We start from the raw sequence: 22,807 nt of genomic DNA on the forward strand, positions 1-22,807 counted from the left end.
GGCGGCTGCCCGAGGGGTCTCGGCTTTACAAATTTGCCGAGCTGTTACTTGGTCGGGTTCAAACACTCTTGCAAGAGTCTACAAGTTTGATACCCTGGCTGAGGAGGACCTAGAGTTTGCTCATTCGGTGCTGCAGAGTCATCCGCACTCTCCCGCCCGTTTGGGAGCTTTGGTATAATCCCCATGGTCCTTACGGAGTCCCCAGCATCCACTTAGGACGTTAGAGAAAATAAGATTTTACTCACCGGTAAATCTATTTCTCGTAGTCCGTAGTGGATGCTGGGCGCCCATCCCAAGTGCGGATTGTCTACAATACTTGTATATAGTTATTGCTTAACTAAAGGGTTATTGTTGAGCCATCTGTTGAGAGGCTCAGTTGTTATCATACTGTTAACTGGGTATAGTATCACGAGTTATACGGTGTGGCTGGTATGAGTCTTACCCGGGATTCAAAATCCTTCCTTATTGTGTCAGCTCTTCCGGGCACAGTATCCTAACTGAGGTCTGGAGGAGGGTCTTAGTGGGAGGAGCCAGTGCACACCAAGTAGTCCTAAAGCTTTCTTTAGTTGTGCCCAGTCTCCTGCGGAGCCGCTAATCCCCATGGTCCTTACGGAGTCCCCAGCATCCACTACGGACTACGAGCAATAGATTTACCGGTGAGTAAAATCTTATTTTTTAGTTGCTTATTTGTAAAAGGTTCTTAATCCTTTTTATATAAAAATAGAATCCTGACGAATAAACTGAAAAAAGAAGACCTCTGACACACACACTGAACGCCAACTGGCTTTTTATTTTATCTCCTTTATACAGGAAGTGGACAAGTGTTTGGTTGATGGAGCAGATGAATATCTACAAATGCTCAGTCTTTTTGCAGTTGTTACGCAGCAGATGACTCAGAACAACTAGTACTGCTTCTCTTTCCTTGGACGAGTCACTAATTTTGAAAACCTGCTATTGTATAAATTGTATAAGTGCATTCATTTTGATTAAATAAAAAAAAAACTGAGAAGGGTGTATTTCTGGAGTGAGTGTAGGATACTGCAGCAAGAGGCGATCAATAACACATACATTATTAGTTGCTGGTATGTTTTTTTTTTTTTACTCTTATTAACGGACATCTGTATCTGTAACCAGCTGCCTTAAACACAACTGTTCTAAAAATTTTACTGGTGTACGTGTTACATTCGTTTTCTAAATTTCTGGCTTCATTTTGTAAGTGGCCCTAAAGCTATCATTATTTTCCGGTTACATTTGATTCCGCTTTGTGCAGTTTTATTCTACCCATGTTAATAGGTGCAGTAGGCTTTTCACAGTGACAATGTGACCAGCTTAATAATAATAATAATAATATTTTACTTACCGGTAAATCTATTTCTCGTAGTCCGTAGAGGATGCTGGGACTCCGTAAGGACCATGGGGAATAGAAGGGCTCCGCAGGAGATAGGGCACTTTAAGAAAGCTTTGGACTCTGGGTGTGCACTGGCTCCTCCCTCTATGCCCCTCCTCCAGACCTTAGTTAGGGAAACTGTGCCCAGAGGAGATGGACAGTACGAGGAAGGATTTTTGTAAATCTAAGGGCGAGATCCATACCAGCCACACCAATCACACCGTATAACTTGTGATAAACTATCCAGTTAACAGTATGAACAACAACATAGCCACGGTTCAACCGATAAACTATAACATAACCCTTATGTAAGCAATAACTATATACAAGTCTTGCAGAAAAAGTCCGCACTTGGGACGGGCGCCCAGCATCCTCTAAGGACTACGAGAAATAGATTTACCAGTAAGTAAAATCTTATTTTCTCTAACGTCCTTGAGGATGCTGGGACTCCGTAAGGACCATGGGGATTATACCAAAGCTCCCAAACGGGCGGGAGAGTGCGGATGACTCTGCAGCACCGATTGAGCAAACAGGAGGTCCTCCTCAGCCAGGGTATCAAACTTATAGAACTTTGCAAAGGTGTTCGACCCCGACCAAGTAGCTGCTCGGCACAACTGTAATGCCGAGACCCCTCGGGCAGCCGCCCAAGAAGAGCCCACTTTCGTAGTGGAATGGGCCTTATCCGATTTAGGCAATGGCAAACCTGCCGTAGAATGCGCCTGCTGAATCGTATTACAGATCCAGCGAGCAATAGTCTGCTTTGAAGCAGGAGTGCCAACCTTGTTGGCCGCATACAAAACAAACAGAGCTTCAGTCTTCCTGATTCTAGCTGTTCTGGTCACATAAATCTTCAAAGCCCTGACCACATCCAGGGACTCTGAATCCTCCAAGTCCTGTGTAGCCACAGGCACGACAATAGGTTGGTTCACATGAAAAGATGAGACCACTTTTGGCAGAAAGTGAGGACGAGTCCTCAACTCTGCCCTATCCACGTGAAAAACCAAGTATGGGCTTTTATATGATAAAGCCGCCAATTCCGAAACGCGTCTTGCCGAAGCCAATGCCAACAACATGACCACTTTCTACGTGAGGTATTTCAACTCCACAGTTTTGAGTGGTTCAAACCAAGATGACTTGAGTAAACGTAACACCACGTTAAGATCCCAAGGCGCCACAGGAGGCACAAAGGGAGGCTGAATATGCAGCACACCCTTCACAAAAGTCTGTACTTCAGGAAGAGAGGCTAATTCTCTTTGAAAGAAAATGGATAAGGCCAAAATTTGGACCTTTATGGACCCTAATTTTAGGCCCAAAGTCACTCCTGTTTGAAGGAAGTGAAGTAGACGGCCCAAATGGAACTCCTCCGTAGGAGCAGCTCTGGCATCACACCAAGAAACATATTTTCGCCATATACGGTGATAATGTTTTAACGTCACGTCTTTCCTAGCCTTGATCAGGGTAGGAATGACCTCCGGAGGAATCCCTTTTTCCGCTAGGATCCGGCGTTCAACCGCCATGCCGTCAAACGCAGCCGCGGTAAGTCTTGGAACAGACAGGGCCCCTTCCGCAGCAGGTCCTGCCTTAGAGGAAGAGGCCACGGATCTTCTGTGAGCAACTCTTGCAGCTCCGGATACCAAGTCCTCCGTGGCCAATCTGGAACAATGAGGATTGTTCTGACCCTGCTCATTCTTATTATTCTCAACACTTTGGGTATGAGAGGAAGAGGAGGAAACACATAGACCGATCTGAACACCCAAGGTGTCACCAGAGCGTCTACCGCTGCCGCCTGAGGGTCCCTTGACCTGGCGCAATACCGCTTTAGCTTTTTGTTGAGACGGGATGCCATCATGTCTATTTGAGGCAGTCCCCACCGACCCGTGATCTGTGCGAAGACTTCTTGATAAAGTCCCCACTCTCCCGGATGCAGGTCGTGACTGCTGAGGAAGTCCGCCTCCCAGTTGTACACCCCCGGGATGAACACTGCTGATAGCGCGCTTACATGGCCTTCCGCCCAGCGTAGAATCCTGGTCGCTTCTGCCATGGCCACTCTGCTCCTTGTTCCGCCTTGGCGGTTTATATGAGCCACTGCCGTGACATTGTCTGAATCAGAACCGTTTTTTCCCGAAGCAACTCCTCCGCTTGACGCAGGGCGTTGTATATGGCCCTCAACTCCAGGACGTTGATGTGGAGACAAGTCTCTAGATTTGACCAGAGACCTTGGAAATTTCTTCCCAGTGTGACTGCTCCCCAGCCTCGGAGGCTTGCGTCCGTGGTCACCAGGACCCAGTCCTGAATGCCGAACCTGCGACTCTCTAGTTACAGTAGGTGAGCACTGTGCAGCCACCACAGGAGAGATACCCTGGTCCTGGGATGCATTTGTAAATGGGACCCGGACCACTTGTCCAAGAGGTCCCATTGAAAAGTCCTCACATGGAACCTGCCGAAAGGGATGGCCTCGTATGAAGCCACCATCTTCCCCAGGACCCGCGTGCAATGATGCACTGAAAACTGTTTTGGTTTTAATAGGTTCCTGACCAGGGCTATGAGCTCCTGAACCTTTTCGACCGGAAGAAAAACCTTTTTCTGGTCTGTCTAGAATCAGGCCCAAAAAAGTTAGACGCGTTGTAGGGACTAGCTGGGACTTCAGTATATTGAGAATCCAGCCATGTAACTGCAACGTCTTCATGGACAGAGACACGCTGTCCAGCAACTTCTCCCGAGATCTCGCCTTTATGAGGAGATCGTCCAAGTATGGGATAATTGTGACCCCCTGCCTGCGCAGGAGCACCATAATTTCCGCCATTACCTTGGTGAAAATTCTCGGGGCCGTGGAAAGCCCAAACGGCAACGTCTGAAATTGGTAGTGACAGTCCTGCACTGCAAATCTCAGGAACGCCTGATGAGGGGGGAATACCGGAACATGAAGGTAAGCATCCTTTATGTCCAGGGACACCATCCAATCCCCCCCCTCCAGGCTGGCGATGACCGCCCTGAGTGATTCCATTTTGAACTTGAACCTCTTCAAGTACAGGTTCAGATATTTTAGGTTTAAAATGGGTCTGACCGAACCGTCCGGTTTTGGGACCACAAACAGGGTTGAGTAATATCCCTCTCCTTGCTGGAGATGAGGAACTGTGACAATCACCTGTTGAATATACAATTTTTGGATTGCTGCCAACACTAGCTCCCTCTCTGACGGGGAAGCCGGCAGAGCCGATTTGAAAAACCGGCGAGGAGGCAAGTCTTCGAATTCCAGCCTGTATCCTTGAGAAACAATCTCTAATGCCCAGGGATCCACCTGCGAGTGAACCCAGACGTGGCTGAAAAACCGAAGACGAGCCCCTACTAGATCTGCCTCCCCCCGGGAAGCCCCAGCGTCATGCGGTGGACTTTGCAGAAGCAGGTGAGGACTTCTGCTCTTGGGAACTAGCTGTGTGCAGCTTCTTTCCCCTGCCTTTACCTCTGGCAACAAAGGACGATCCCCGTACCTTTTTATTTTTATTGGAACGAAAGGACTGCATTTGATAATGAGGTGCCTTTTTTGTATGCTGCGGGGGGACATAAGGTAAGAAATTTGACTTACCAGCCGTAGCAGTAGAGACAAGGTCCGAGAGGCCGTCTCCAAACAACTCCTCCCCTATGTAAGGCAAGGACTCCATATGCCGCTTTGAATCGGCGTCTCCCGTCCACTGTCTGGTCCACAAGAGCCGCCTAGCAGAAATAGACATAGCATTTATTCTGGAGCTTAATAAACAAATGTCTCTGAGCATCTCTCATATACAAGGCAGCATCTCTGATATGCTCTATGGTCATTTGAATGGCATCCCTATCTAAGGTGTCAATCTCCGTAGATAAGGAATCTGCCCATGCCACAACCGCACTACAAACTAGAGATGAGCGCCGGAAATTTTTCGGGTTTTGGGTTCGGTTCCGCGGCCGTGTTTTGGGTTCGACCGCGTTTTGGCAAAACCTAACCGAATTTTTTTTGTCGGATTCGGGTGTGTTTTGGATTCGGGTGTTTTTTTCCAAAAAACCTAAAAAACAGCTTAAATCATAGAATTTGGGGGTCATTTTGATCCCAACGTATTATTAACCTCAAAAACCACATTTCCACTCATTTTCAGTCTATTCTGAATACCTCACAATATTATTTTTAGTCCTAAAATTTGCACCGAGGTCGCTGGATGACTAAGCTAAGCGACCCTAGTGGCCGACACAAACACCTGGCCCATCTAGGAGTGGCACTGCAGTGTCACGCAGGATGTCCCTTCCAAAAAACCCTACCCAAACAGCACATGACGCAAAGAAAAAAAGAGGCGCAATGAGGTAGCTGTGTGAGTAAGATAAGCGACCCTAGTGGCCGACACAAACACCGGGCCCATCTAGGAGTGGCACTGCAGTGTCACGCAGTATGTCCCTTCCAAAAAAACCTCCCCAAACAGCACATGACGCAAAGAAAAAAAGAGGCGCAATGAGGTAGCTGTGTGAGTAAGATAAGCGACCCTAGTGGCCGACACAAACACCGGGCCCATCTAGGAGTGTCACTGCAGTGTCACGCAGGATGTCCCTTCCAAAAAACCCTCCCCAAACAGCACATGACGCAAAGAAAAATTAAAGAAAAAAGAGGTGCAAGATGGAATTGTCCTTGGGCCCTCCCACCCACCCTTATGTTGTATAAACAGGACATGCACACTTTAACCAACCCATCATTTCAGTGACAGGGTCTGCCACACGACTGTGACTGATATGACGGGTTGGTTTGGACCCCCACCAAAAAAGAAGCAATTAATCTCTCCTTGCACAAACTGGCTCTACAGAGGCAAGATGTCCACCTCATCATCATCCTCCGATATATCACCGTGTACATCCCCCTCCTCACAGATTATCAATTCGTCCCCACTGGAATCCACCATCTCAGCTCCCTGTGTACTTTGTGGAGGCAATTGCTGCTGGTCAATGTCTCCGCGGAGGAATTGATTATAATTCATTTTAATGAACATCATCTTCTCCACATTTTCTGGATGTAACCTCGTACGCCGATTGCTGACAAGGTGAGCGGCGGCACTAAACACTCTTTCGGAGTACACACTTGTGGGAGGGCAACTTAGGTAGAATAAAGCCAGTTTGTGCAAGGGCCTCCAAATTGCCTCTTTTTCCTGCCAGTATAAGTACGGACTGTGTGACGTGCCTACTTGGATGCGGTCACTCATATAATCCTCCACCATTCTTTCAATGTTGAGAGAATCATATGCAGTGACAGTAGACGACATGTCCGTAATCGTTGTCAGGTCCTTCAGTCCGGACCAGATGTCAGCATCAGCAGTCGCTCCAGACTGCCCTGCATCACCGCCAGCGGGTGGGCTCGGAATTCTGAGCCTTTTCCTCGCACCCCCAGTTGCGGGAGAATGTGAAGGAGGAGATGTTGACAGGTCGCGTTCCGCTTGACTTGACAATTTTCTCACCAGCAGGTCTTTCAACCCCAGCAGACTTGTGTCTGCCGGAAAGAGAGATCCAAGGTAGGCTTTAAATCTAGGATCGAGCACGGTGGCCAAAATGTAGTGCTCTGATTTCAACAGATTGACCACCCGTGAATCCTTGTTAAGCGAATTAAGGGCTCCATCCACAAGTCCCACATGCCTAGCGGAATCGCTCCGTGTTAGCTCCTCCTTCAATGTCTCCAGCTTCTTCTGCAAAAGCCTGATGAGGGGAATGACCTGACTCAGGCTGGCAGTGTCTGAACTGACTTCACGTGTGGCAAGTTCAAAGGGCATCAGAACCTTGCACAACGTTGAAATCATTCTCCACTGCGCTTGAGACAGGTGCATTCCACCTCCTATATCGTGCTCAATTGTATAGGCTTGAATGGCCTTTTGCTGCTCCTCCAACCTCTGAAGCATATAGAGGGTTGAATTCCACCTCGTTACCACTTCTTGCTTCAGATGATGGCAGGGCAGGTTCAGTAGTTTTTGGTGGTGCTCCAGTCTTCTGTACGTGGTGCCTGTACGCCGAAAGTGTCCCGCAATTTTTCTGGCCACCGACAGCATCTCTTGCACGCCCCTGTCGTTTTTTAAAAAATTCTGCACCACCAAATTCAAGGTATGTGCAAAACATGGGACGTGCTGGAATTTGCCCATATTTAATTCACACACAATATTGCTGGCGTTGTCCGATGCCACAAATCCACAGGAGAGTCCAATTGGGGTAAGCCATTCCGCGATGATCTTCCTCAGTTGCCGTAAGAGGTTTTCAGCTGTGTGCGTATTCTGGAAACCGGTGATACAAAGCGTAGCCTGCCTAGGAAAGAGTTGGCGTTTGCGAGATGCAGCTACTGGTGCCGCCGCTGCTGTTCTTGCGGCGGGAGTCCATACATCTACCCAGTGGGCTGTCACAGTCATATAGTCCTGACCCTGCCCTGCTCCACTTGTCCACATGTCCGTGGTTAAGTGGACATTGGGTACAACTGCATTTTTTAGGACACTGGTGAGTCTTTTTCTGACGTCCGTGTACATTCTCGGTATCGCCTGCCTAGAGAAGTGGAACCTAGATGGTATTTGGTAACGGGGGCACACTGCCTCAATAAATTGTCTAGTTCCCTGTGAACTAACGGCGGATACCGGACGCACGTCTAACACCAACATAGTTGTCAAGGCCTCAGTTATCCGCTTTGCAGCAGGATGACTGCTGTGATATTTCATCTTCCTCGCAAAGGACTGTTGAACAGTCAATTGCTTACTGGAAGTAGTACAAGTGGGCTTACGACTTCCCCTCTGGGATGACCATCGACTCCCAGCAGCAACAACAGCAGCGCCAGCAGCAGTAGGCGTTACACGCAAGGATGCATCGGAGGAATCCCAGGCAGGAGAGGACTCGTCAGAATTGCCAGTGACATGGCCTGCAGGACTATTGGCATTCCTGGGGAAGGTGGAAATTGACACTGAGGGAGTTGGTGGGGTGGTTTGCGTGGGCTTGGTTACAAGAGGAAGGGATTTACTGGTCAGTGGACTGCTTCCGCTGTCGCCCAAAGTTTTTGAACTTGTCACTGACTTATTATGAATGCGCTGCAGGTGACGTATAAGGGAGGATGTTCCGAGGTGGTTAACGTCCTTACCCCTACTTATTACAGCTTGACAAAGGCAACACACGGCTTGACACCTGTTGTCCGCATTTCTGTTGAAATACTTCCACACCGAAGAGCTGATTTTTTTGGTATTTTCACCAGGCATGTCAGTGGCCATATTCCTCCCACGGACAACAGGTGTCTCCCCGGGTGCCTGACTTAAACAAACCACCTCACCATCAGAATCCTCCTGGTCAATTTCCTCCCCAGCGCCAGCAACACCCATATCCTCCTCATCCTGGTGTACTTCAACACTGACATCTTCAATCTGACTATCAGGAACTGGACTGCGGGTGCTCCTTCCAGCACTTGCAGGGGGCGTGCAAATGGTGGAAGGCGCATGCTCTTAACGTCCAGTGTTGGGAAGGTCAGGCATCGCAACCGACACAATTGGACTCTCCTTGTGGATTTGGGATTTCGAAGAACGCACAGTTCTTTGCGGTGCTTTTGCCAGCTTGAGTCTTTTCAGTTTTCTAGCGAGAGGCTGAGTGCTTCCATCCTCATGTGAAGCTGAACCACTAGCCATGAACATAGGCCAGGGCCTCAGCCGTTCCTTGCCACTCCGTGTGGTAAATGGCATATTGGCAAGTTTACGCTTCTCCTCCGACAATTTTATTTTAGGTTTTGGAGTCCTTTTTTTACTGATATTTGGTGTTTTGGATTTGACATGCTCTGTACTATGACATTGGGCATCGGCCTTGGCAGACGACGTTGCTGGCATTTCATCGTCTCGGCCATGACTAGTGGCAGCAGCTTCAGCACGAGGTGGAAGTGGATCTTGATCTTTCCCTAATTTTGGAACCTCAACATTTTTGTTCTCCATATTTTAATAGGCACAACTAAAAGGCACCTCAGGTAAACAATGGAGATGGATGGATACTAGTATACAATTATGGATGGACTGCCGAGTGCCGACACAGAGGTAGCTACAGCCGTGGACTACCGTACTGTACTGTGTCTGCTGCTAATATAGACTGGATGATAATGAGATGTAGTATGTATAAAGAAGAAAGAAAAAAAAAACCACGGGTAGGTGGTATACAATTATGGATGGACTGCCGAGTGCCGACACAGAGGTAGCTACAGCCGTGAACTACCGTACTGTGTCTGCTGCTAATATAGACTGGTTGATAATGAGATGTAGTATGTATAAAGAAGAAAGAAAAAAAAAACCACGGGTAGGTGGTATACAATTATGGATGGACTGCCGAGTGCCGACACAGAGGTAGCTACAGCCGTGGACTACCGTACTGTACTGTGTCTGCTGCTAATATAGACTGGATGATAATGAGATGTAGTATGTATAAAGAAGAAAGAAAAAAAAAAACCACGGGTAGGTGGTATACAATTATGGATGGACTGCCGAGTGCCGACACAGAGGTAGCTACAGCCGTGAACTACCGTACTGTGTCTGCTGCTAGTATAGACTGGATGATAAATAATGATATAAAAAATATATATATATCACTACTGCAGCCGGACAGGTATATATTATATAATGACGGACCTGCTGGACACTGTCTGTCAGCAGAATGAGTTTTTTAATTTTTATAGAATAAAAAAACACCACACAAGTCACACGACGAGTGTACTTTTTCAGGCAGACATTCAATCACAATATACTATACTGGTGGTCAGTGTGGTCAGGTCACTGGTCACAGTGGTCAGTGGTCAGTCACACTGGCAGTGGCACTCTGGCAGCAAAAGTGTGCACTGTTTAATATGTACTCCTGGCTCCTGCTATAACCTATAACTGCTCCCCAGTCTCCCCCACAATTAAGCTGTGTGAGCACAGTCAGATATTATACATAGATGATGCAGCACACTGGGCTGAGCACAGATATGGTATGTGAGTGTGACTGAGTCACTGTGTATCGTTTTTTTCAGGCAGAGAACAAGAACAGAACGGATTATTAAATAATAATAAATTATAAAACTGCACTGGTGGTCAGGTCACTGGTCATCAGTCACTAGTATAACTCCTCCTAAGCTCCAGTAAGTAAATGAAGTGTCTCACTCTCCTATCTATTTTAATTTCTAAACGGAGAGGACGCCAGCCACGTCCTCTCCCTATCAATCTCAATGCACGTGTGAAAATGGCCGCGACGCGCGGCTCCTTATATAGAATCCGAGTCTCGCGATAGAATCCGAGCCTCGCGAGAATCCGACAGCGTGATGATGACGTTCGGGCGCGCTCGGGTTAACCGAGCAAGGCGGGAAGATCCGAGTCGCTCGGACCCGTGTAAAAAAACATGAAGTTCAGGCGGGTTCGGATTCAGAGAAACCGAACCCGCTCATCTCTACTACAAACCCAGGCCGACGCCATAGCCGGTCTAACAATAGTACCTGAATGAGTGTAAATGTGCTTCATGGTAATTTCCTGCCTGCGATCAGCAGGATCCTTGAGGGAAGCCGTATCCTGAGAAGGCAGTGCCACCTTTTTGGACAAGCGTGTCACTTTTGGGGAAGATTCCCAGCGTATCCTATCAGTTTGTGGAAAAGGATACGCCATAAGAATCCTTTTGGGAACTTGTGGTCTCCTATCCGGAGATTCCCAAGCCTTTTCTCACAATTCACTCAGTTCAAATGAGGATGGAAAGGTGACTTCAGGCTTTTTCCCTTTATACATGTGTACCCTCGTGTCGGGGACCGGGGGTTCTTCAGTAATGCAAAATTTCTTTAATGGCAATAATCATGTACCGAATACCTTTTGCCACCCTCGGCTGTAATTTTGCATCTTCATAGTCGACACTAGAGTCAGTATCCGTGTCGGTATCTGTGTCATCGATCTGGGATATGGTGCGCTTCTGAGACCCGGAAGGACCTGGCGCCACAGGGACAGGCATGGACTGGCTACCTGACTGATCCCTAGCTTCAGCCTCGTCTAACCTTTTATGCAATAGATTGACATTTGCATTCAAGACATTCAGCATATCCACCCATTCCGGTGTCGGTGTTGCCGACGGTGACATGACATTCAAGCACTCACCCTCCACATTAAGCGAGCCTTCCTCGTCAAACATGTCGACACACGCGTACTGACACACCACACACACACGGAACCTCTTTTCTGAAGACAGTATCCCCTTCAAGGCCTTTTGGAGAGACGGAGAGAGTATGCCAGCACACACCCCAGCGCAATGACCCTGGAGACCAACACAAAATGTTTTTCCCCCAGCCGCGCTGTATAATATGTTATCCGCCAATTATGTGCCCCCCCCCCTCTCTTTTAAACACCCCTTCACCGTGTGTAAGCAGGGGAGAGTCCGGGAGCTTCCTCTCCGGTGCTGTGGAGAGAAAATGGCGCTGGTGAGTGCTGAGGGAGAAGCCCCGCCCCCTCGGCGGCGGGCTTCTGTCCTGCTCAAACTTACTAAAATATGGCATGGGCTCTTTTATATACATGTACAGTGCCCAACTGTACATGTATATTGTCTTTTGCCATAATAGAGGTGTTATATTGCTGCCCAGGGTGCCCTGCCCCCCTGCGCCCTGCACCCTTACAGTGACCGGAGTATGTGAGGTGTATGGGAGCAATGACGCACAGCTGCAGTGCTTTGCGTTACCTTAGTGAAGCTGAAGGCTTCTGCCGCCTGACGTCTTCTGACTTCGGTTCTTCTGAGGAGAACGGCGGCGCGGCTCTGGGGGTGGACGCCCAGTAAGAACCTGTGTTCACCCCCTCTGGAGCTAATGGTGTCCAGTAGCCGAGGAAGCAGAGCCTATCTTAGACAAGAAGGTCTGCCCCTCCTCAGTCCCTCGATGCAGGGAGCCTGTTGCCAGCAGTGCTCCCTGTAAAAAAGTAGAAAAAAAAATCCAAACAAAAATGCTTCTAGGCAGAGAACTCAGGAGAGCTCTCTGCAGTGCACCCATCTTGCTCTGGACACAGTGTAAAACTGAGGTCTGGAGGAGGGGCATAGAGGGAGAAGCCAGTGCACACCCAGAGTCCAAAGCTTTCTTAAAGTGCCGTATCTCCTGCGGAGCCCATCTATTCCCCATGGTCCTTACGGAGTCCCAGCATCCTCAAGGACGTTAGAGAAAGTAATTGTATTCTTACTAATGGTTTGCTCAACAAGGAATGAAAGCGTCTGAAAAGATCATGTAAAATATAGACAATGCCTGCCAACTAGCAGGGATTAGAACCAAGCCCTCAGCGAGGTGTGCGCAGCTGCCGGGATACCGGCGGTCACACATACCCAACCCTCATCTAATACTGACCAAATGAGTGTCTGGGGATCTGGATTCTGACCGTGTGTGTGGGGATGTTTAGGGGGATAGGACAGATTTGGAAATGGCTGTGGGCTGCTTCAGGGGTGTTAAATTCAGTCTTGCCTGTTTTCCTTCACACAGTTTCTTTTTCATCCACTAGGGGTCACTGGAGTACTCTTGGATATGGACGGCTTCCGTAGGAACAGCACTGAATATTTAAATTTAGAACACTCCACCCCTCCATATCCCCGAGTACCTCAGTGTTTTTTCTGTGCTCGATAGCAACAGTTCGTTTGTGGCTGGGTCCACAATTACTTTGAATATTTCATTTTTATATTTATTTTTCTATTTTATACAAAAATCAGCAGTATGACCCACATATATATATATATATATATATATATATATATATATATATATATATCTATCTATCCAAAAACTTGTGTCCGGCACTCCTGCTGTAAAAAGATAACTGCCACGGTGCCCTGGTTTTCAATTAGCATAGAATTCCAAACATAGCCGGCACTCATGGACTGAAACATGGACAATACACCAGTATCTTAAGCCAACGTTTCGGGGTTTTATTCCCTTTGTCAAGACCACATAAAGTACAAAAGTGACATACCTTATATAACGTGCACCTTCACCATCACCATGTTTCCCGTCTGAGTCCCGATGACGTCATCGTGGCGCCGGCGTGACGGGTACTCGTTGGGAAGTGAAACAAATCATCCCCGTGTGTGCAATCAGCACAACTGAAAGTTAAAACACATATTTTACATAAAACAGTCTGTCAAACGAAAAGGGCAATGAGATACGCTGCTAGCATACTAAGTATAACATGCTGTAGAATATATAAACTGCACTATAGAAAAAAGGCTGAATGTGCAGTGGACAAGTACAAACTCTACACCAGTGTATCTCGATCTAGTGCTGTACATAAAAAATTTTTTGCAAAATGTATGTTAAATATATAGAACAATAACATCAGACTGTAACACACGAGCAAAATGCCACCATCTATCTGCTGGTGATGAATCATGATGTGGGCACCTATTCGAACACATATATAATGTTCAAAGTGGTACCCATAGGAAGCAGAATAATAGGAGGGGGGGGGGGGGGGAAAGAGGGGAAATAAACAACAGGCTGATGCAATAAATTAATAGTGCTAATGCACGTATCAATGCTGATGATCTATATAAATGAAATACATTATCATAGGAACGAGGTATATGTTAATGAGTCATTGAGACCATACGGTTTGTAAGTCTTGAGAGTGTGAATCCAGAATGTCTCTCTCTGTAATAATTTACGATCACGATCACCGCGTCTGATGTTTACAGGGATACAGTCAATCATCTTGTAGCGCAAAGATGCTAGGTTGTGTTTTAATTCAGCAAAGTGCCTTGCTACTGGTTGGTCCGAGCCTTTGCCCTCCAACGCTGCGCGAATGCTGGACCTGTGCATCGCCATACGCTCTTTCAGTTGTCTTTTGGTTTTACCCACGTATAATAGGCTGCATGGGCATTTGATGAAATATACCACATAAGTGGAGGAACACGTAAGAATATGTTTAATGTTGTATTTTTTTCCCGTATGTGGGTGGGGAAACGTAGAGCCTGGTTCCAGATAACTGCATGTTGTGCAGCCTGTACACTTGTAATTTCCTGGTTTTTTGGTCATATATATATATATATATATATATATATAATGCTGTTCTATACTGGCAGGGATTTTATACAGGTTGTTTATAATATCAGTATGAATAGAACCTGCTCTGTGATTATAAGTGTATGCATGGCAGCCGTTTTAACCATGCTTCCTGTGTCTTCCTGCTGTGATTCCAGAACGTTCCAGTACTACATCTCTACTCCACCGGAGGCGCAGGGGTGTTAGTGGGAATTTGGGATCACATTTCATAGTACTGGCCACGTGTACTGCACTTGGCCAGATATATATATATACAGAGACACCTTACTACTATTTTACTGAGTCGTGCAAGTGTCTGTTTTTTGTGTATTGTATTGTCTGTCGCCATAATGAGTAAGGCACCAGCAAAAACTAAAAAGCATAATTGTAAAGTCTGTAGCAGTGTGTTACCGGATGGATCTACCACATGTACAGTATGTTTTGTGGATTCGGTTCAGAATACGATATCTGCTCCAGTTTTACCGCCAATTTCCTCACCGAACCCTCCGTGGGAAATGTTAGTAAATGTACTGGATAGGTTACAATCAGAATTGACCGCCGCTCGACAGGAGCGGGAAACGGCAAGATCTGAGTCTAGGGTGAGACCGCCAGAACTACCGGAGGCCTCTCAGCCTTGCGTAAGGTCCAAATGCATTTTGGGTAAACGGGATAAATTTCATGTCTTATGATTTTCCAGTTTCTGCTATGTTGCATTCTGACGATTCCATGCCAGATCTCACGGAACAAGATGAGGGTGAGGAGGGCGAAGTGGAGTCAGATAGTGAGGATTTTAACAGTTCCGGCATTGATGATCTCATCAGAGCGGTACGTCAGTCTCTGAAGTTTACTGAAACTGAGGAGCCTCTCACAAATGATCAGGTCGTATTTACTAAACGACAAAAAACTCCAATAAGTTTTCCTGTCTCGGAATCTCTTAATCAGATGTTAGTAGAAACACGACCGAATCCAGATAAACGGTTTTCTATACCTCGCAGATTTAAGTCTAGTTACCCGTTTCCAGACTCGGTAACATGTACATGGGAGAATCCACCAATAGTTGATTCGTCAGTGTCGAAGCTTACCAAGAAATTAACCATACCAGTGCCAGCAGCTACTACGCTTAAAGACCCTTCAGATCGCAAGATAGAAACTATGCTAAAGTCCATGTATGTAGCAGCAGGTGTGATGCTGAGACCTGGATTGGTTGGCATCTGGGTCACTAAGGCGCTCATAATATGGATTACAGAACTCAAATCTGCTTTACATGACGAAAACCTGATACTTCTTGCAAATCAAATGAGTGAGGCTGTAGAGCAGGGGTGTCAAACTCAAATTCATCGGGGGCCGCATCAGCAGTTTGGTCCCCATCAAAGGGCCGGTTGTATCTGTAGGTCTATCCAAAATTTACCGCTCCACCTGCCTTATATGTGCCCAGCCATCTGCCCCCTTTTAAAGTGCCCAGCCATGTGCCCCCTTTTATAGTGCCCAGCCATGTGCCCCCTTTTATAGTGCCCAGGTCCCCATTTTACACATTGTGGCAGGCACAGGTCCCCATTTTACACATTGTGGCAGGCACAGGTCCCCATTTTACACATTGTGGCAGGCACAGGTCCCCATTTTACACATTGTGGCAGGCACAGGTCCCCATTTTACACATTGTGGCAGGCACAGGTCCCCATTTTACACATAGCGGCAGGTACAGGTCCCCATTTTACACATTGTGGCAGGCACAGGTCCCCATTTTACACATTGTGGCAGGCACAGGTCCCCATTTTACACATAGCGGCAGGTACAGGTCCCCATTTTACACATTGTGGCAGGCACAGGTCCCCATTTTACACATTGTGGCAGGCACAGGTCCCCATTTTACACATAGCGGCAGGTACAGGTCCCCATTTTACACATTGTGGCAGGCACAGGTCCCCATTTTACACATTGTGGCAGGCACAGGTCCCCATTTTACACATAGCGGCAGGTACAGGTCCCCATTTTACACATTGTGGCAGGCACAGGTCCCCATTTTACACATTGTGGCAGGCACAGGTCCCCATTTTACACATAGCGGCAGGTACAGGTCCCCATTTTACACATTGCGGCAGGTGGTGGAAGGAGGGAGAGAGAGAGAAAGAGAGGAAGGGAGAGGGGCTGACTTACATTTGAAGCGGTTCTCGCCGCTCTTCAGCCGCCTCTCCCTCCTCGTCTGCGCGGCTCCCTTCTCCCTCCTCCGACGGGGTTTCGTTGAATGACGCGTTTGCGCCGTGACGTCACGACGCAATCGCGTCATTCCGCGAAACCCCGCCCCCCCGAGCTGGGCACTCGGGAGAAGGGGGTTTCATGGCGGCGGCACCGCGGGCCATCAGACTAGGTCTGGCGGGCCGGATTTGGCCCGCGGGCCTTGTCTTTGACACCCCTGCTGTAGAGTATCTCTGTACAGCGTCTACTGACATCTGTCAGCTCACTTCTCGTATTTCATCGTCGCTAGTTACGGCACGAAGAGCACTCTGGCTGCGTGCTTACCATGCGGAGGCAGAGGTCAAACGAGGTATAGAGGCGTTGCCTTACGATGGCAAGAAGTTGTTTGGTCCTGAATTGGACGCATGGATTGCTGAGGCTACGGGAGGTAAGTCTGTTTTCTTACCATTGCCTCCACCGGTATCAAGAAGGAGGTACGCTGGACCTTCGTTCAAATCCTTTAGACCTCAGTCCTTTCGAGGACGTGGCAGAGGAACAGCCACGCCTGGTGGACGTGGTTTCCAACAAACCAACACAAGTCGCCAGGACGCTAAGGTTACCGACAAACCAGTGGCATGACGGGCTACCAGCCCATCTCGGTTCTCCGATTGTGGGAGCACGCCTTCAGACGTTCCATTTGGCGTGGTTCCACACATCCGCGGATGGGTGGATCCGCAATTTAGTGTTAAAATGTTACAAAATAGAGTTCGACTGTCTTCCGCCTCTGCAGTTTTTCAAGACAGGATTGCCTCTGTCGGACGACAAGAGGGCGGTTCTGCAAATTGCCATTCAGTCACTACTGGATTCAGCAGTTTTGATTCCGGTCCCTGTACATCAGCAGGGTCAGGGTTATTATTCCAGTCTGTTTGTGGTACCGAAGCCGGATGGCTCAGTCAGACCAATATTGAACTTAAAGGGTCTCAATCAGTACGTAACTTACTACAGATTCAAGATGGAGTCTCTGCGTTCGGTGATTGCGGGTTTAGAGCCAAAGGAATTTATGATTGCGCTAGATCTCAAGGATGCGTACTTACACATTCCAATTTGGCAGCCTCATCAGAAATTCTTACGGTTTGCAATACGCCAGAACCATTACCAGTTTCAGGCTCTACCGTTTGGCCTGTCGTCAGCGCTTCGGGTATTCACCAAAGTGATGTCTGTGATGATAGCTCATCTCAGATCCCTGGGAGTGACAATAGTTCCGTATTTAGACGATCTGCTCATCAAAGCTCCGTCTCCACAGATGCTTCTCCAACATGCGCTACTAACGTACGAGGTACTGGTTCACCACGGTTGGATTGTCAATTTCAAGAAATCACATCTAATTCCGTCTCAACGCCTTCAATTCCTAGGTATGATTCTCGATACGGTCAATCAAAGAATTTACCTACCACAACAGAAAGTACAGATTCTACGCCATCTAGTACAATTAGTGCTCAAGCCACGCACAGTGTCTGTACACTTGTGCATTCGCCTCTTAGGCACAATGGTGGCAGCTTTCGAAGCGCTTCAGTTCGGAAGATTTCACTCGCGTCCATTTCAACTGAATGTGCTCGCCCAGTGGTCGGGCTCGCATCTGCAGATTCACCACAGGGTGAGGTTGTCGCCAAGGGCAAGAGTGTCTCTGCTCTGGTGGCTCAAGGAACACAATTTAACCGCAGGAAGACGGTTCGGAGGCTGGAATTGGATAATTCTAACTACGGACGCCAGTCTCAGAGGTTGGGGAGCGGTAATTCAAAATTGTCAGCTCCAGGGTCTCTGGGCGGATCACGAAAGATTGCTGTCTATAAATGTCCTGGAACTCCGCGCAATTTACAATGCGCTACGACAAGCAGTGCACATGCTTCGCTCTCAGCCTGTCCAAGTGCAGTCAGACAATGCGACGGCGGTCGCATACATCAACAAACAAGGAGGAACGAGAAGCCGCATGGCAATGCGGGAAGTAGCTCGAATCTTCAATTGGGCGGAATGCCACCAGGTGATATTGTCGGCCGTGTTCATTCCGGGAGTGGACAACTGGGAAGCGGATTATCTCAGTCGTCTGGATTTTCATCCAGGCGAATGGGCATTAAATCCAGAAGTGTTTCACATGTTGGTTCAGCGATGGGGTTATCCTCAGGTGGACCTGATGGCGTCTCGACACAATCACCAAACGTTCCAGTATGTGTCCAGAACAAGAGATCCAAAGGCAGTGGCGGTGGATGCTCTCACTGTCGCGTGGCCGTACAGTCTTGTGTATCTGTTTTCACCGTTTCCGTTGCTCCCTCTGGTGCTAAAACGGATCAAAAGAGAGTCTGTCACAGTCATACTAGTGGCGCCTCATTGGCCTCGGAGAGCTTGGTTCTCGGATCTCCAAGGACTACTCGCAGACGATCCTTGGCCGCTCCCACTACGTCCAGACCTGTTACAACAGGGTCCGTTCCTTTACCCCGATTTAGCGCGGCTGCGTTTGACGGGGTGGCTGTTGAGACCGCCCTCTTAAGAAGAGAGGGCATTCCAGAATCTGTTATACCAACCATGTTACGAGCGAGGAAGCCGGTTACGGCAGCTCATTAGTACAGAATATGGCGTGCCTATATAGGTTGGTGTGAAGCTCGGAAGTTTCCGACATCATCTTTCAAGTTATTCCGCCTTTTGTTGTTTCTACAAACAGGGTTAGATGGAGGACTGCGTTTATCTACACTAAAGGTGCAGGTATCTGCTTTGTCAATTTACTTTCAAAGACGATTGGCTCTATTGCCGTCTATACGCACTTTTCTCCAAGGTGTCCTCAGAGTACAGCCTCCATTCATTCCACCTACAGCGCCATGGGACTTGAATCTGGTTTTAGATTTCTTACAGTCTTCATATTTTGAACCCTTACAGCAAGTGGATATAAAGTTTCTCACTTGGAAAACAATTTTTCTTCTAGCCTTAGCTTCGGCAAGGCGTGTTTCGGATTTGGGTGCCTTGTCATGCAAGTCACCGTATTTGGTGTTTCATGATGACAGAGCGGAACTTCGGACGAATCCCGCTTTCTTACCAAAGGTAGTGTCATCTTTTCACATCAATCAACCAATAGTAGTTCCTGTGTTGACAGCACATTCTGGAACTCTGGATGTGGTACGCGCATTACGCGTTTATGTATCCCGAACGTCTTCAGTTCGTAAGACGGATACGTTGTTTGTTCTCTATGATGCTGCCAAGATGGGTTGGCCAGCGTCTAAACAAACCTTATCCAGATGGATAAAACTGACCATATGTCAGGCTTACCTTCATGCTAGGTTACAGCCGCCTACATCAGTAACCGCTCATTCCACACGTTCTGTGAGAACTTCATGGGCAGCTGGTCGGGGAGCTTCTACGACGCAGCTTTGCCGTGCGGCTACATGGTCTTCAGTGCACACGTTTGTGCGCTTTTACAAGTTTGATACGTTTGCGGCATCAGCATCTAGCTTTGGCCGCCTAGTGTTACAGGTGCCAAACAGCTCTCCCGCCCACGGGGGAAGCTTTGGTACGTCCCAAGAGTACTCCAGTGACCCCTAGTGGATGAAAAAGAAAATAGGATTTTGGTACTTACCAGGTAAATACTTTTTCTTTGAATCCATAGGGGGCACTGGACGCCCACCCAGAGCAGTTTTACCTAGTTGTGGTGAGTTCTGAGGATCTTATGGTAACACACTTTCACCGACTGGTTCAAATTATCACGTGCTGGTAAGGGTGTCAACTGTTTAGTTGTCAGTAACGTTATGTGTCAACTTCGTTATTGTCCGTTATGTTATATGTAATACTCCATTGTCAACCTCTCTATAGTTCCTGTTCGGCTCAGTAAAAAACACTGAGGTACTCGGGGATATGGAGGGGTGGAGTGTTCTAAATTTAAATATTCAGTGCTGTTCCTACGGAAGCCGTCCATATCCCAAGAGTACTCCAGTGCCCCCTATGGATTCAAAGAAAAGGATTTACCTGGTAAGTACCAAAATCCTATTTTTACTGCGTTTGAAAGGTGCAAACCTCATAGTATTATCAGTTAAATATTTGCATAGTGGTTGAAATTCCATATGTTTCTGTGCGACAGTCTGAGAACAATCCTGAAAAATAAAGATGGGTGTACTATCTATGACTAGCCAGGAACATTTTCTATTGGCCATCCAAATTTGTTTTCGTTAACACTTAAATCCAAAAATTTGGGTGCAGCCTACCAGAAGAGCATTTTGGGTAAAGTACGTTTGGCTGTGCTTAATTTGCAGATTGTCAATTTAATTTTGAAGATTCAGAGCTGCAAGAAGATTAATAGAGTTACTGGGAAAATTCAGAGCCCTGAATTGTGTGCGAACTACTATCGAACGCAAGTTACTTCTTGTCACGAACCGGTCTCTCACCTTTGCGGGTTCTGGGGTTCATCCGTTGCCAGTGCGGTTGCTCGCGGTGCTGTGCGCCCGTGTGGGGACACGGCGTGATCAATGGCACAGGTAATGCAGAGTCTGGGAACTGTGAGTGCGGGGACCAAATGGCCTAAGGCACTGCGGTGTGTCTGCTGTATAGGAGGTGGCCATGTTGGAGACCAAATAGCTATACTGAGCACTTGTGAAAACACCTGTGGGCAGGTGTAAGCCAATCCCGTGCTTGTGCTGCCTTTAAGTAGGCTGGGATTATGTCACTCTGGGCCAGTGCTTTGTTGTATCAAAGCTGTGCTCTAGCTCTGAACTCTCTCCGTGCATTCCTGTGTGATTCCCGTGGTCCAGATATCGCCTCCGTTCCCAGAGGTCCGTTTTGCAGCCTTCACTGCCAAAGATCTACCGGCTCTCCATTGTGCTATCAGTCAATTGCACACCTATTGGAAATACTTGGATTCCCAGTGTCCTGCATGAGGTTACTTTGTCTGTCTGCCTATCATACAAAGTCTGGAGGATTCCAATTCCCTCAGCTGTTCGTTTGTTCAACTCTGCATTTAACCCATTCATCACCTTGCCATCTACTACAGTTTCACAGTGATCTCCGGAACCCGCAAGTAACCCAATTCAGTACTTTTTCTATGTTGTCATTACAAGGATAATTCTTCACAGTCTCTCAGTTAACTCTTAAAACTCCATTGCAAATTCTTACAGTTAATTCTCCATGTCTGCATTAACCAGTTAAACACAATCTGCAGTTCAGCATCAAAGCCTGTTTATATTTGGACAATTCAACATTTATTCTTCAGCTTGTTTTTGCATATGTTTCCATGAACATTTCTTTTATTTATTTCTGAGTTTTCTCTTGCATATTATTTCTGTCATTCCTGCAATACTTCAGTATAATGATGATTAACAACTAGTCATTTAACTCCTTACTGAATTGTTACTTTAATAAATATATGAAACGGAACTTCCTTCGTCCTCCCTGTTTTCTTCATACCCCAGCACCTACACCTGTGGTTGGTTCCAGGTTAACGGATTCACAAAAACACCCGGACCTGACAGTAAGCACTGGCCACATGGATCCGTCAAGTGACCAATTCGCAGGAGGCGGTGCTACGTCAAATATCCTTTCCCGTCTGGAAAACCAGGAGTCTATACAGACACAAATAGTGCAGTTTATGCAAACTATGGCAGACCGTTTAGAGACTCTTCATACAGCAATTAAAACGTCTCAAGTCCAGATTCCAACTCCGGTTGTCCCAGTTACCACTACAGCTTCTCCCGTGATGCTGCCTACGTCCCGCTTGCAGTTACCCTCTCCGAGTAAGTTTGACGGAACTCCAAAACTTTGCAGGGGATTCCTGAATCAATGCGAGATCCAGTTCGAACTGTTGTCCGCCAGTTTCCCATCAGCTCGTTCTAAGGTCGCATATATTATTGCCCTCCTCTCCGGTCAGGCTCTGGAGTGGGCATCACCATTATGGGAGAGAGGTGATCCTATCCTCTCTAATTACAAAGAGTTTGTATCTTCTTTCCGGAGAATCTTTGACGAACCCGGCAGGACCATCTCAGCATCTTTGGAGATTCTCCGTCTACGTCAAGGTTTACGTCCTGTCAATCAATATATTGTTCAGTTTCGCACGTTGTCTTCAGAGTTAAACTGGAATGAGGAGGCCCTGATCGCCGCGTTTTGGAATGGACTTTCTGAGAGAATCAAGGACGATTTAACTATCCGGGATGTGCCAACTAAACTGGATGAATTGATTTCTCTCTGTAACAAACTTGACCTACGCTACA

The 22,807-nt window shown here is 47.3% G+C and overlaps 1 protein-coding gene across 1 annotated transcript in view; it reads left to right on the forward strand.

The window, feature by feature from the left end:
* The window catches only part of RFC4 (replication factor C subunit 4), a 138,853-nt gene extending 137,844 nt beyond the window's left edge, over positions 1–1,009 (forward strand). Inside the window, exon 11 of the mRNA XM_063916350.1 lies at positions 811–1,009. Coding sequence (XP_063772420.1) covers positions 811–906 — 96 coding nt within the window. The 3' untranslated portion in view covers positions 907–1,009. The remainder of the gene's footprint in view (positions 1–810) is intronic.
* The last annotated feature ends 21,798 nt before the right edge of the window (positions 1,010–22,807 follow it).

Source organism: Pseudophryne corroboree, chromosome 4 (assembly GCF_028390025.1).
Source record: "Pseudophryne corroboree isolate aPseCor3 chromosome 4, aPseCor3.hap2, whole genome shotgun sequence".
Taxonomy (NCBI): Eukaryota; Metazoa; Chordata; class Amphibia; order Anura; family Myobatrachidae; genus Pseudophryne; species Pseudophryne corroboree.